Source organism: Anoplophora glabripennis, unplaced genomic scaffold (assembly GCF_000390285.2).
Source record: "Anoplophora glabripennis isolate ALB-LARVAE unplaced genomic scaffold, Agla_2.0 scaffold5, whole genome shotgun sequence".
NCBI lineage: Eukaryota > Metazoa > Arthropoda > Insecta > Coleoptera > Cerambycidae > Anoplophora > Anoplophora glabripennis.
The window spans coordinates 806,506-821,228 of record NW_019416525.1 but is presented as its reverse complement, the minus strand read 5'-3'; the positions used below and the strand labels follow the sequence as shown (position 1 = coordinate 821,228).

The window sequence follows — 14,723 nt, the reverse complement described above, 5'->3', positions numbered from 1 at the left end:
ACATTCCGGGCACTAGGAAACAAAAAATTTCAGCGTTTTGAAATTATCAGGGTTTCTTTAGGACACTTTGAGGTTGAAAAGTTATAGTCGATACCTTTAGTTTATTCATTATTTGCAAAGTTATGTCAAGTTATTCAAATATCAATAATTATGCAATTTTTTGCCTTTTTTAAACTGCAGATGTAAAAACTAGACACCGAAAGCTTCAATTTCCTTTTTTTTTTATTCTCTCTACGACCATTTCCCTCCAAGTTACAGCTCTTTGAAATTCACCCAACATTTTGAGATTTTTTTAATGTCCCTTAATTTTTGTGCCTAGTGTATTTGCGTTTTCAGGATTCTTCGACGTATTTAGAAGTTTTCGTAACATTTTAATGTAATTAGCGTCTTTTGGAAGGATTTTGATCGCCCTGTAACTTTTAACCGCTGCATTGGTGGTTGGCACAACTGTTTTTACCTCTCTGCGATTGCTATATGACCACAATTAATTTTCTTGTATACCCTTTGAAGTAATAATACTTTCCTTAAATTTCTACATTCTTTTACTGTATGAGAACATAAACGAATCCTATCTATGTGACGATTCGAGTAAAGTGGGGTACTAAACATCATATCACAGGGCAATTTTGGTGAATAACTGGACAAAGCGGTACCTTCACGACAAAATAAAAATAAGACGAGAGTTGTAAGAGGTTGTTCATATCTGGCCCCGTCGTGTTTATATCTTAAGTGGCACTCCTTGTGATGGAGTAAAATAACGAGGTGTCCTTAACGCCAAACAAATGCCGGGTTCTTTAAGTAGCATCAAGGAAATCGTAAAGTTAAGGTTTTACAACTAAATCAAGTGCGTGGATTCGCCCCGGTATTTTTAAAGATAGAAAAACTATTCAGATGTACGACGTTTTATAGCTGATGTCAAATTCATGCGTTTCGCAGAATTCACATTTTAAAAATTGGAATACATACCAGGATAGATACATGTTTTTTTTCTTTGCATATAAAAATTGGTTGCTTAAACTGTTATTATGTTTGTTTAAGTTTTTACAACCTGATTTAAAGTTAATATAGTTCTTATTAACTGTCTTCATAACCTAACTTCAAATAAAAAAAAATTAAAAATATATATTTGATCCATCCTCGTATATTTATTAAGATTACGTAATATTTTCAGAGAATTCAAAGAAACTTAAATTAGTATTATTTGTACATTTATGATGCACATTTACGCATTACATTTTCACTCATTTTGAAAATTTTATCGAATATGATAAAAATGTCTCGCAATCCTTTCTGACTGCACGCCACTGGCATGGCGTTTATTGGCAACGGCTGCGCGCAATCTGATTGGTCATTAAGCAATTAAACTGAGAGATTTGTTACGTGTAATTATTTACGGAAAGCGGCAAAGCGCCTTTATTTTATTAAATTGATTTCATAATTATTGTATTCACCCCTAAAAAAAATGCTTCTAAATGAAGGTAATCGATTAAATTTTTAACAAAAACTTACAGCACGAAACTTTTTTATTTTATAGTGTATTTTCCTGATAATTTACATATTTTTTTTATATTTTTCGGCGTGGTCAGTCAATTATTGTTATAAACAAAAAAGTTGTAAAAAAATTACTCGCCGAATGGCTTTGAAAACAGTTTGTTATTGTAAAATGGATCAAAATAAACACTTTTTGTTCTTTGACAAAAATTCGAAAAATGCTTCGTTTCCGAGATATTTATAATTTAATGTGAAAAAAGTGACGAAATCGATAAGCTTTCGGAATTTTTTTCCCAAAAACTGCTGAACAGAGTTTAATTCTTAAAAAAAACATAATAATCGGCAGATCTTCTACTTTAAGATATATTTTTTGGTATAGGTCAATTATTTTATTGAAGGTCTAAAGCGAGTAAAAAAAGCAGTCTACAAATAGTGAAATTGTAACTCTAGATCCATTGACACATGGATGGAAAATCGAAAATGGTTGTGTGGATTTTAATTATTTCGAAGGAGAAACTGCGTTAGATATGCTTCAAAAATATTTTTGTTCATGTAGTGGAAAATGCTCTACGAAAAATTGTAACTGTTTGTCATCGAACCTGGAATGCTGTGCAGTCTGTGCGTGCTCAGATGAATGTCAGAATGTTCCAAGCGAAATTGATGATGAAACGCTTATTTCAACTCAAAAATTTGTCGAAAATAACGAAAAACTTATTATTTAAAAATTAAATAAAAAAGAAATTAATATACTGTTATTGCTCTTATATTTTTGTAAAACAAAAATTAAATTATTATGCTATACAATAAATTATCCAATAACTTTTTTATTTTTCGAGACCGCTAGGTCAATTATTATTATTAGGTTAATTTTACCATTTAAAAAGCTTATTTCGTTTAGTTTTGGTATAACTTTCAAGTCAATTATAGCCATTTATAAAACCAAAAATCGAATATTTAAATTTTACTAATTACTTGCAAAAACCTTGCTCCGGATCCAAAACCAAACAAAATGATCTTTTGAACATTTTTGTACTGTTAACATATATCGATTAAAAAAAATCATAATAATGTTTATTGTAAATATAATCTAATCCAAGATATAGTAAAAAGAATATTTAAATTTGAAGTGTCATCATAATTTTCTTTAAGACTTTTTTTTACTCGCTTTAGAGCTTCAATAAAATGATTGACCTATACCAAAAAAATATATCTTACAGCAGAAAATCTGCCGATTATCATGCTTTTTTTAGAATTAAAATCTGTTGTAGTAGTAGTTTTTGAGAAAAAAATTCCGAAAATTTGTCGATTTCGTCACTTTTTTCCCATTAAATTGTAAATATCTCGGAAACGAAGAGTTTTTCGAATTTTTGTCAAAGAACAAAGAGTGTTTAATTTGGTCCATTTTACAATAAAAAAAATTTTTTACAAGTATTTTGTTTATAACAATTGACTGACCACGCCGAAAAATATAAAAAAAAATATGTAAATTATCAGAAAAATACACTATGAAATAAAAAAAGTTTCATGCTGAAGGTTTTTGTTTTAAAAATTTAGTCGGTTCATGCCTTTTTTTTAGGGGTGAACCGCTCGCCTACTAGCTTCAAGCTTCGCCTCAAGCCCTAGCCACGAGTCGCCACTGGCAGATAACGGATTCACGCGACGAATAAATAAATTCGTAGTAAATTCCCTATTTGTTTATACATTATGGGCATCTGTCACCCGTGCTAATCCTCATCATTAACGGTTTTAACCACTCCATTTTCATTCGGTGGTAATGAAAAAAGCACCTCGACCGAGCCGAATCCCCCTTAATCCTCCTTTATTGCAATCCACGAGCCTACACCGCGCTGTTTGTCGAACAATTACATTAAATAGCAATAAAAGCTTTATCTCGCAATTTCTGCGGTCCTCTATTAATAATAAAAAAATCTTCCAGGCAATAAAACCGGGTACACATCCTTCGCCATTGTGCTCGCCGACGGTTGCGATGCGCAACAATAAATTTATTGATGTGTACACACGTAGTATATTATCGCCGCCTACTGTATATTTATTTATAATCCAGGTGTTGTGGCTGTGTGTACAATCCTTTATTTATATACGGCGATGGGCTGCCGGCGACAATATTGGGGTTATCGTATGTCGAAACTGTCGAGATATGCGCGGAAAACGTAGTTCTTCGACAAACAAATGCGTAGTAATTGCTTAGGGTTCACCTCTCCGATTTCGACAGTCTCCGTGAATGTTATCAAGTATCCGCAGTTTACGTGGTTATCTGTAGTTCTATTTCTGCTGCAATTAACCGCCCTATTGTCGAAATTCGAGAATTAGAAACGCCCGAAAGAAACGCAGAATTTCATATGAAGAAAAATGATGTGATCATGTTTTTAAAGGGTAGAGACTGCCGTTAAATATGAAAAAGTATATCAGACACATGTCCTCCGCTACTCAGTTGGCACACTCGACTTCTTCTAAGAAAATTTTGTATCACTCTTTTGTTTTGTTTCAATTCCTGAGTTAGCCCAATCTTGAATGGATGCAGATGCAGATCTTTTGTTAAAATCCGCAACATTCTTCTTTCTACCGAAAATTCCACGTAATTTCCGCACAATCTCAGCTACACACTCTCCCTACTTATAAGGAATTTTCTCAATCTTCACTCGCTCGTCTCGCTCGTCTTCAGAAAATTAAAAAGCATATTTTTTATATTTTTAAGGATTACATTCTACTTGAAATTATATTTATAACAAAATGTTCGTATATTTTTCTTAAACGATCATATTAGCCCAGTAAATGAAAAAAAAATTGTAAAAAAATCGTTTTAGATTGAAACTTAATTTAATCGTTAGTTTAGGCAAAAAGAACAGATATTGCAAAATTTTCGGGCAGTTAAGATTTGAAGTCTCGAAACGTTTCTGTCTTATTTCTCCTACCACATTCAAGGTGTATTTTTTAAAGGGTTAAAAATTATTATAAAATGCATATTTTTCGATATCTTCAACTGTTATTATGAAGTTTAGGGGTTGATTGATTTATTCCCAAAATTTCAAGTCTTAATGTTTATATAACGAGCGTTCAAATAAAAACGTGGTCGAAGTTGGCTCTGACACATTGAACGTAGGGCGTAGCTTATAGCGACCAACTTAACCTCATTTCTCAACGAGCTGTATAGCAGCTGTCAGTTTCAATAACAAAACGGCGATATAGCGCTTTGACAGATGACGTTTAAGTTCATTTGCTATACGCTACGCCCTACGTCCAAATTTTCAGAACCAACTTGACCACGTTTTTATTTGAACGCTCGTTATAAACAAGTTATGAATTTAAAAAAAAAACGCTATCTCGGGTAAAAATGGTCCTGGACCATTTTTTTTTTTAAATTCGTGAAAAATTACCAGAATTACGAATATCAAAGCGGCTTTAAAAAATATTCATTCTTCGCAAAGTTATTAACGAAAAACCTTATAAACAAATTACACTATTTGTTTATACGCCGTTTTGATTACAATTTCCAATTGCATATCTTGAAAATATAAGTCAAGACGAAACAAAATGAGCCCTCATAAAGCCCTTTATTATAACGCTAACAACCGCGTTTTTGCTACTATTTCTATGCTATTTCTAATAAACAAATGCTAAAACTCGTAAACAAATAAATATTTTTTTACCAGATTTTCAGGGTTTCTTAAGCGTAACAAAATACTTTTACTGCAGTGTATAAACGATTTATGCTCTTCTCTTCTATTTATAGCAAATTCAAATTTCGCTGGTTTTTTGCAATTATTGAAAACCTATAAGTATAAGGAAAAGCAAATACAGCTAAAAAACTCCATTTTGGTAATTTTTACATTATAATCATTGTTTAAACAATGATCTTGTTGTTTTCAACCGATACTTTTAGGGAAATATTATTTTCTTTTGCCTAAACTAACGATTAAACCAAGTTTCAATCTGAAACGAATTACCTTTTGATTTACACGTATTACAAATTTCATTTACTGGGCTGTATGTGCTTCCTGACGCTGAAACCATATTAGTCGAAGTTGTAAGGCTATTTTACGAGTAGTCAATCAGGCATATTGCACGTTAGCTTTTGCTTTACTTAAAACATCAATCGTCAAAACAAATTTAACTGTCAATATCTTGACGATGCGGTCAACAGGATCTCCGTATCGTATCCTCTCCTACGTTTTTCCCGAGAATCCAGTCGTAAATTCATTATTAGTTAATCAAAGGCCCCTCTGATATAAAGCGATGAAAACCCGTTGACGAACACGCCTGTGAATATCAATTCACGAATCGGCAGAGTCGCTGACGCAAACTAAAACGTTTTTGTTTTTCTGTAGTTTTGTAAATAATTCCATCAACATTCTGTCGACAATAATACGATCGATTTGCTTCGGAATACGTCAGCGTACTGACGTGGGTACCGGATATTTCTGTTCCCCATATTAAGTTCGATTAGAAAAAGCTTTTTTATTGTCACATTTCGTTATTTAGGTGAGGTTTGTATTAAATACCAAGTCCGCACTAATAATCCTCGCAGTAACCTCCTTTTTAAACCGTCATGTTTTGATAACCTCCAATATTCCTCTTCCTACGGTCCCACCTAAGAGTCCTACACCCCCGACGTTTTCCCAACATGCCGTTTTTGACGAAAGCAGAGACACTTGAACCCGAGGCTCCCCTCAAGCTTTCAACGTATTAAATCTCGCAAAGTGCAAGTGAATGGAACCGGAAATGTTCAGGCTGACGCTTTACACGATTTTATTTTGTTTGTAGCTATTAGTGCGGGTGCGAAGAGTTCGTGGGGTGGTCTCCGTGTGCAATTGCACGACTTCTTTGTTTAACTTTTGAACTGAGAAAAAAATTCGAAAATACTCCTTCACGATCTTCGCAGCGACTTTAATAGCAAAATACTAACATACCATCCTCTCCCGCTAAGTTTGCGACAACAGGATCAATCCTTGCGATTAGAATAAAGGGTAGGAATGTTATTTGGATTATTGTCAAAATTTTACTACACTTTTGAATGATTAATAATAGAAAAGTCTCCATCTTGGCAACGTATCGCCTATTATTCTGTACGTCTTGACCGCTGTTATTGACCAGGGGTTAAAAATGAAGCAACCCCATTCAAATTCGTGTTTTTTTTCCTCGGTGGCCTCGCGTCCATCACATGCCTCGTTAGTTTTTAAGATGAAGGGATGCCAAACCGGCGAAAAAATTAAATAATGATCTCTTGATAGGGGCTTCCAAGCTGTCCAAACGATGCGGTCGATTTGCAATATCGCAAAGGCCTGTCACAAATGCGGGGGTCACTTTTAAAGTATATTTTAGTACACACAGGGTGTCTAAATATTCCAGGTACACGCAGCTACCATTTTTACCGCGTTTAAAATTTTTAATTTATATGACAACAAAAATTAAATAGTACTTTGTCAGGTTCAGAAACTTAATCGTCTAGCGTTTGAACGTAAAAAAAAATATTAGTCGACATTTTATTGTACTTTATGACGGGGAAGGGTACCTATGTAGAATGATAATATTAAAAAAATAACTCGAACTTTCACTTTTCTTACAACCCATAAAATTCTAGACGGCCTATTGGAAAATTAGTTATTTTATGTTGTAGGTAATTAAATTACCTACAAAGTAATGTACCTAAAGTCATATTTCACCATTTTGTTAACTGTAAAATAAAAGTCGAATTATTATTTCAAAAAGCGGATGAATGTTGATGAAATTTATGGAAAAGATAGTCAACCCAATGACCAACATGTGTACCAAAGGCCGATTCCATTGCAAAACAGCGTTATAAATAAATTGTCCCAAGGTCAGGCAAAAGACGCTCGGGAATACGCTCTTTTTGCATTAATTAAAGCTTATTTTTACGTTAATTTAAAAAATATATCACCTACGCCTCTTTTTATGATCTAATTCGACTGGACTATATTCTTTCACTGAAATTGTTGAAAATGATGGTCATTTTAAAAGAGTTGTTTCCTGCAATATCAACAGTTAGTAATCTTGGTATCTCGAATTTTGATGTCAAAGAACACTATTTGATTCTATTCTATTTTTGAATTATGTAGTTTGAATTAGACAATACCTTTATAAAGAGTAAAACATATCTTCAAATATTTGAACAATTTGTAAAATCAAAAAATTACAGCAGATTCCAATACAACTTCATCAAATTGGCCCATCCGCTTTTTCATAAACTATACCTATCTCAAATTATATTTTTTTCCTAAAGAATTCTTCAATCGGTAATACATTTTTCGAGAAGCAAAGCAAAAACTCAAATAAAAATATACTATGTTTAAAATTGTTTTAAAAGAGGCTTTGCATGTTTGTTCTACCATATCATTATTAAATTTAAATTCCTTATGGATGTAATTTAGGAGTGAATAATATTTATTAGATCAAAGACAAATTTGCTACACGCGATTAATTTGCACGTTATTTGTTTGATGAAGACGTTGATCCAAAACTTGTTTTAATCGATTTTTCACATGATCCAGATTTGAAAAATACCCCGTTAGTTATCGGCGATATTTTTCATTTTATATTTTCATTCCAGGATCGGCACTTTCAAAGAACTCTCTTGGATCTCAAAGGCAATATTTGCGTTAAAAATTTAAAACAACAGAGTTTAAAGGAGCCGCTCTATCACAACGGCTTTAATAGGTCAACCGCGCTAGAGAAATATCAAAAGGTGGCGTAATATTTAAAATTTTAAATAAATATTTTAAGGTGATATATCGTTTTGTTGCCTTTGAGGTGGAAGGTTTATTTTATTACAAGGAATTTATGTTGTTTGGAAGGCGAATCTAACGTATTATGTTTTGTAAAACTGTCGGCGATCTTTTGATTTCGCGTTTTATATTACAGGCCATCGATTAGACGGGCTAAATTACGGTCCCTTATTTTTAGTTTCGGAATCCGTTTTCAATAATTCATTACCGCTTGGGTTCCATCTGGTGTGGAGGATCACCAGTTCGCGGTTTTTGCGTTTCGATTGTGCCGGGGCCTTCTGGGACAGGCGCCCCCGCCAAACGGTAATGTTCATGTAAAGTTGAAGACCGTCCCCGAGGGTTCAACCCGTCCTCGCGATTGCACTCACTCGACGTTATGAATACGGGAGATCCGGAATTGAAACGGAAATGCACTTTTAATTTAGCGATGGGATTGAAAAGAAGTTTTGCCACTAAATCTGCTCAATATTTATTGAGAATTCTCTATAAAGAATTTCAAATGAAATTAGAAAATTGGTAAAATATGTTTTAGTAAAATTTCACAATGTATTTCCCTACTATTTTTATTTAAGCGTACAAAAACTGTGTTAATTAGTAACATTTACAGGCTAACGCGTGGTATATAGGACACGAGTATGTAGGTCTTTGATAGTTTTTGTTCTAATTTGTTTGATAACAAATTGATGTTACTATGTTGGGCTTGAGAAATATAAACACATTAAAAGTAGGCATTAGTATTTTATAAGGATGGAAATGTTTTTGTTTACGTAACTTGAGTATCTTTCAACAGGGACCATATTCTCATTTGCTTGTAAAAGCCTATTTAATTGTTACCACCTAAATTGTTATTATTAAATTAATTGAATAACTTTTCCTGGTCTACCAAACACATGTTTATATTTCCGTGACAAAAACTGGAGTACGTTGAGGAATGTCGATTAAACAAAATTGCTCGATAAATTTTGCTCTCCGCATCCACCCCAGGAATGGTCATTTTGGTGTCCACGAGCAGCATTCTGTTGTATAATGGAGTTTCGGACGGCGTTCAAGAATGTGTCGGATCATCCGGCGCCTACTCTGCGGTTTTTATCACTTCGGATCGCCATCAATCACCAGAGATCAGCGGCGTACTCAAAATCTTCCGTAAAAGCGGGTTAAAAGGAAAGAAACCGAGGTAGATATTACCGTCTATAATACAAAGCCTCACATCTGACGCGTCATCGCCCAGAGACGTCACTACTAGTGGTTTAAATCGTAAGTAACATGAACCGGCGTTGGCATTGTTGTTAGTTTAATATAAAAAATTGCCAACTGTTACAAATGCCTTTAGTTGCCGTAGATCCCTTTCCCCCTCCCAGCACCGCACTGCTTGGAACTTTGACCTCAGCACGTGTACCGCATTACAGACCGAACAGGAGACTTAATCGAAACCTCCCTATTCATGTTCTAAAACGTCATTAATTTTCCTGTCTTTCGCCGCGAATTGACCAACAAGTTGACAGGTTTTTTCGTTCAATTTGCATTATATCTAGGGTTTCTGGTCGAGACTTCTCGAAGCGAGAATTCCCGGGAAATCTGGCCTTACCTACTCGAGACGAGAAAAAAGTGTCGAGAAATCGAGAAATTTAAAAATCACGCGCGTCTTAAGTTCTTGACTGGAGTTCGTTTCGTTCATGCGTTCAATTCGTTTCTCGACAAATAACTCAGCGGTTAAAGTGGTTTCTCTACCAGCTCATGATTTATTTATTTTAAGTTTTTAAGGCTTTAAGCAGATACCTAATGTTGATGTTGATTATGAAAATATTTAGTTCCTGTTCCTTTAGTTGATTATTTTATTTTTGTTTTGTTAATTAAAAGATTGTGATTATAAGTGATAAATTAATTAAGAACGCTTCTGTTTCTTTAAATTAAAGCTTGTTTTTTTTAAGATTTCTTCGGTTAAATTCCTTATTTACTATTTATTTAATTAAAAGACTGCATGATTAGTGATTATTAATAATTATTATTGGAAGAAAGCTACGATTCAAAAACATTGAAATAAACATAAGTATGACATCCCTCCTTTATGATGTGCCGTGAAGCTTTAAGGATAGCCAATATTCAAAACTAAAAAGCAAATTGTCTATTGTAAGCACGTAAACATATAAACTTTCACTACTCGCTCTCCGCTATTTATTTTTAACCAAAGGATTATCCTTGGTTCGAAATTATTTCGTTTCAACGGGACTTTATGATTCCTAAACTAATACAATCCGTCCTTTGAGCGGAATATAATATTTTACTTTAAATAATTCAATTGGTTCATTCTTCGCACTAACGAAATAATTTACGTATGTAAATTCTTGATCAAAGGAAACGAAGTAAATTACTATTTTCGCGTGAGAGATGAAAGGGTTCGAAAATTCTTAATCGGAACAAAAATTATAAACCGAATTATTGTAACATCCAAAAATATGATCAGTGTTAAAAAATCATACTTAGCGGAATAAATGAATAGAAAAAATTATGACAGGTAATATATGATGCCTCCTCCTTATAGATAGCAGTCTTTTTCTTTTTATACAATAATCTCCTAGAATACGTGCTTAATAAAAATTTTTTGTGTTGTAAGTTACAACAAAACGGAACCAATATGCACTTGCTGGTCAAAGATCAACAGACGGTGCCGTTCAATAGACAATAATCACTTTATTTACACGCTAGTATCAGAAGCCACATTTTATCGAAATTCTTTCTAAACTGATAGTTACCGGAAACGCCAAAACTATGTGAAATAATATAAGTGAGAGATATCTGTGTTACATTATAGTGTCGCATCAGTTGTCAGTATGTATGTTAAACAAGTTGTATTGTTTGTTTTGTTCTACTTGAGTTATTGTCACTGTATCAGAATATGGCGCCACAAGTCTAGTTGTGATAGACCAGGCACTGGATTTACGTGTTTGCCCAAAATTGGAGACAAAAGAACTATAATTTTCGAGTGCCCCTCGAAGACAAGGGTAAGTAAGTGCAATTAAATAACATACAATAAATAGGGAATTTGTTAAATAATGTAGAAAAGATTACTGAATACCGATACATTTTTCTTCTACTTCATCTAGTACTGAATTTTTTTCTGAACTCAACGATATACAAGAACGTAATTTTTACGTAGATTTTTGCCAAAAAAAATACGTGAAAACATATAAAATACTCGTTAATATTAATTTGAGCGCTCCAATAAAATTCTGTCATTTATGACAGAAACATATTATTAAATTAACCAAAATAATCATGTTATTTAATGCATCAAAAATCAAATTATCACATATAGTTAAATTCCGTAAAAAGTCAGGTTAAAGCACGTTTTTTTCACCTCCTAATAAATTTGTTTGCCTCAACATTTGCTTAAAAAAAACATACGCATATAAAAAAATTGACAGATATAGTATAATTGACAATTAAACTTACTTGGCAGTAGAAAAAACGGACCTAAAATCTGAAATGTATATCCTTTCAGTTGAAAAAACAAATGACAATCGTCTATGGTGACTTTGTATCCATTAATAATAATTTTTTTGTTTCGGAAATCGTCCCAAAAGTGTCAGTATTAATAATAAATGAAAAATATATAATGTTTAATATACATACATGCAAAACAGGAAGTGGTTATTTGTTTATAGAACAATTGTATTTTTATTTCTGTCCATAAACGATAATATAATTTTTATAAAAGATAGCTTTCAAATAACTATAACTTTTGATCTAATTAAAATTATAACAAAATTCATAGTGGAGTTAAAAATTGTTGTTAGTAATCATACCTTTATACAATATTTCAAGTGTTGTATTCAAATATATTCTATTTTCAGGACTACCACATATACGTTAACGAATTCAGCGGTCCCAGAACTCTGGAAAATTTAATCATAAAAAACTGTAAAACCCTCACAGTCCTATTTCGATGCACCAAATACGCATGGGAGAAGAAAAACCTGAAATACCTAGAAATATCCAACATTGAGAAACTGAAGATCCAAAGCGTGGCGCTGTATCAGTCCCTGCTGCCCCCAACCGTCGTCTTCGAGAACATAAAACTCATAGAAAATATTCCCAGCCACACCTTCACCCAAACCAACAAGAAACTGAATATAATAAGGTGCGTTTTGCCCTATTACAATTTTCACTCTATAAATTTTCGTAATGTTTCAATAAATACAGTTCAAGCAAAGGCGTTTTATATGCCAGACAGCTTCGGAAATGTCACTTTCACCAACGTAATAATAAGAACGTTAGAAAGCTCGTCCATTATAGTAAACCATGACCATAAGAGTGTTTTTCTGTTTGAAGACAGTACAGTGGGGCTTGTAAAACCATCAGCTGTACGAGTAGTTGCACAAAAAAACATTTTCTCAAACAACGGGTTCGGGGAAATCTTACCTGTTGGTATTAGAGCCACAACTGATGAATTTAACTTTATAAACAATACAGTGCATAAACTATTGCATCGCCAGGGGCTCACAGTTACCTCCCAACATGTACTCGTGACCACCAATCATTTCAAATACTTAAAAACTGGTGCTTTCTTTGGACTGGGTGGTTCAGAGAAACAGTTTGGACGCTACCAATTTGTTGGGAACGTGGTGGATTTCGTAGAGGAAGACAGTCTGCTTCCTAAATTATATTCGTACAGGAATGTTTCTGGCCAGATAGCGTTTAAGAAGAATACTTTCTCTTGTGAATGCTATCAGTCAGGTGAGTGAATCAGAAAAAGAAACTAAGGAAAAGTTTGTGTGAATCAATGCATATTTTTCAGGGTTGCTTCTGTCAAGGATAGGAAAAGGGAACACCCATACCACTACAGATGAATTCTATAAAATAGTATTTGATGAACGATCTGAAAACGTATGTTCGAGCACCTGCAACTTGCCGCTTTCCGCTGCTAAGGATAAGATTGTCCAAGGGAAATGTACTAACAGAATAACTGTTGCTGGTCTCTGCACATCAAGGAAGAAAACTGAACTTAAACTAGTTACTAGTTCACCTAGATCTGGCACTCCTCTATCGCCATTTACCAAGCCCTCTTATGTCATTCAAAGTAGCAATAAGCCAGTTCCTAACAAGTTTAAATTAGAAGCAAAAACAACCCGTTTTGTATTACCCACAACACGTATGGTGACTACCACAACTTCATCCTTCATATCATTCCATGGTACCACCAATAAACAATCCATCAACAAGCAGGAGATCCGAAGGACAACAGTGACTTTACCAACAACACAAAAATTAACAACTCACATTGTTGAACCAACTAAAATGTTGCCTGTAAAATATGTTACACCTAATATTTATTCCTCATCATCTAAAAATCCCTTCGGAGCTTCCAACGACGATTTGCTTTTACCATCGTTCAAAACAAAATTGGAGACCAACAAATCGACTGTAAAATATGAATATGCTGCACCTACTACTGATTTCTCCTCGGAAGAAAACAAGGACGAAAAGTTGAAAAGCAAGAACACATCTCCACTACCTGTTAAATACGAAATAACTACTTCCTCCAGATATACCATACCTAATATTTCTGCTTCAGAAACTTCTGCATCTCCATTTTCTGGTAAATATACCGATGGATCAACGGTTGCAATACCAACAAAAGATGAACTGACCTCTTTTTCAACTGATTCATCAACCGAAGAAAACACGTCTCATTCGTCTTTAGAAACTTCTTCTACTTTATTTGATAAAACCACTAACAGTGACTTATCAACAGAAGATGAAATGACTTCCACTGACAGATCAACTGAAGAAATTACATTTTCTTCTTCGTCTTCTTCAGAAACGTCTTTCTCTACGTTTCGTCAAAGAAATGGCAGTGATATCCATTTGGTAACAAGAAACCAACAACCAAAGGCCAAGGTCATCTCTACATTGTCAACATCAGTATATAATTTGACTACAGCTACTTTTTCAGTAACAACAGTACCAACTACTAAATATAAAGCTGCAGGATCATTAACACCTACCCCAAAAGAGATATCAGCATTTGATGAAGAATTTAAAGTAAAAACATCAAATTCAAATCTCAAAGCGATAGTGGGAAATTGTTCTAAGACTTATTCTTTATCTTTTTCGCTTCTACTCTTCTTAATTAGCTTTGTATTAAGTCTCTTATAATTTAATTAAAACTCGTAATATTTGTAGGGAAAATTAGACATTATTTACTTCTATTATTATTATTATTATTATTATTATTATTAAAGTTAGATTTAATTTTCACCGCTTCCTATTTACATCAAAATGAAACAATAAAGTATTATACAGGATGTCNATTATTATTATTATTATTAACAATTATTCAATACGGCCTTATTAAATAAATAAGTCGTAGTAGATATTCACATTATTCAATAGGATTTACTTTATTTAGATTAATATTTAAAAATATGCTATTTTTTATGTTTATTGGAGAAAATGGCGCATGCGCTAGTC

General features: G+C 33.4%; 1 protein-coding gene across 2 annotated transcripts in view; it reads left to right on the top strand.

The window, feature by feature from the left end:
• Nucleotides 1–14,462, top strand: part of LOC108907508 — a 57,181-nt gene extending 42,719 nt beyond the window's left edge. Inside the window, exons 1-3 of one of the 2 annotated variants that reach the window (XM_018711239.2) lie at nt 11,074–11,251; nt 12,104–12,986; nt 13,048–14,462. In XM_018711239.2, coding sequence (XP_018566755.1) covers nt 11,081–11,251; nt 12,104–12,986; nt 13,048–14,408 — 2,415 coding nt within the window. In that variant the 5' untranslated portion in view covers nt 11,074–11,080 and the 3' untranslated portion in view covers nt 14,409–14,462. Of the gene's footprint in view, nt 1–11,073; nt 11,252–12,103; nt 12,987–13,047 lie in introns of those variants that run through there. The other variant, XM_018711238.2, reaches the window with a different exon arrangement.
• Nucleotides 14,463–14,723: the final 261 nt, after the last annotated feature.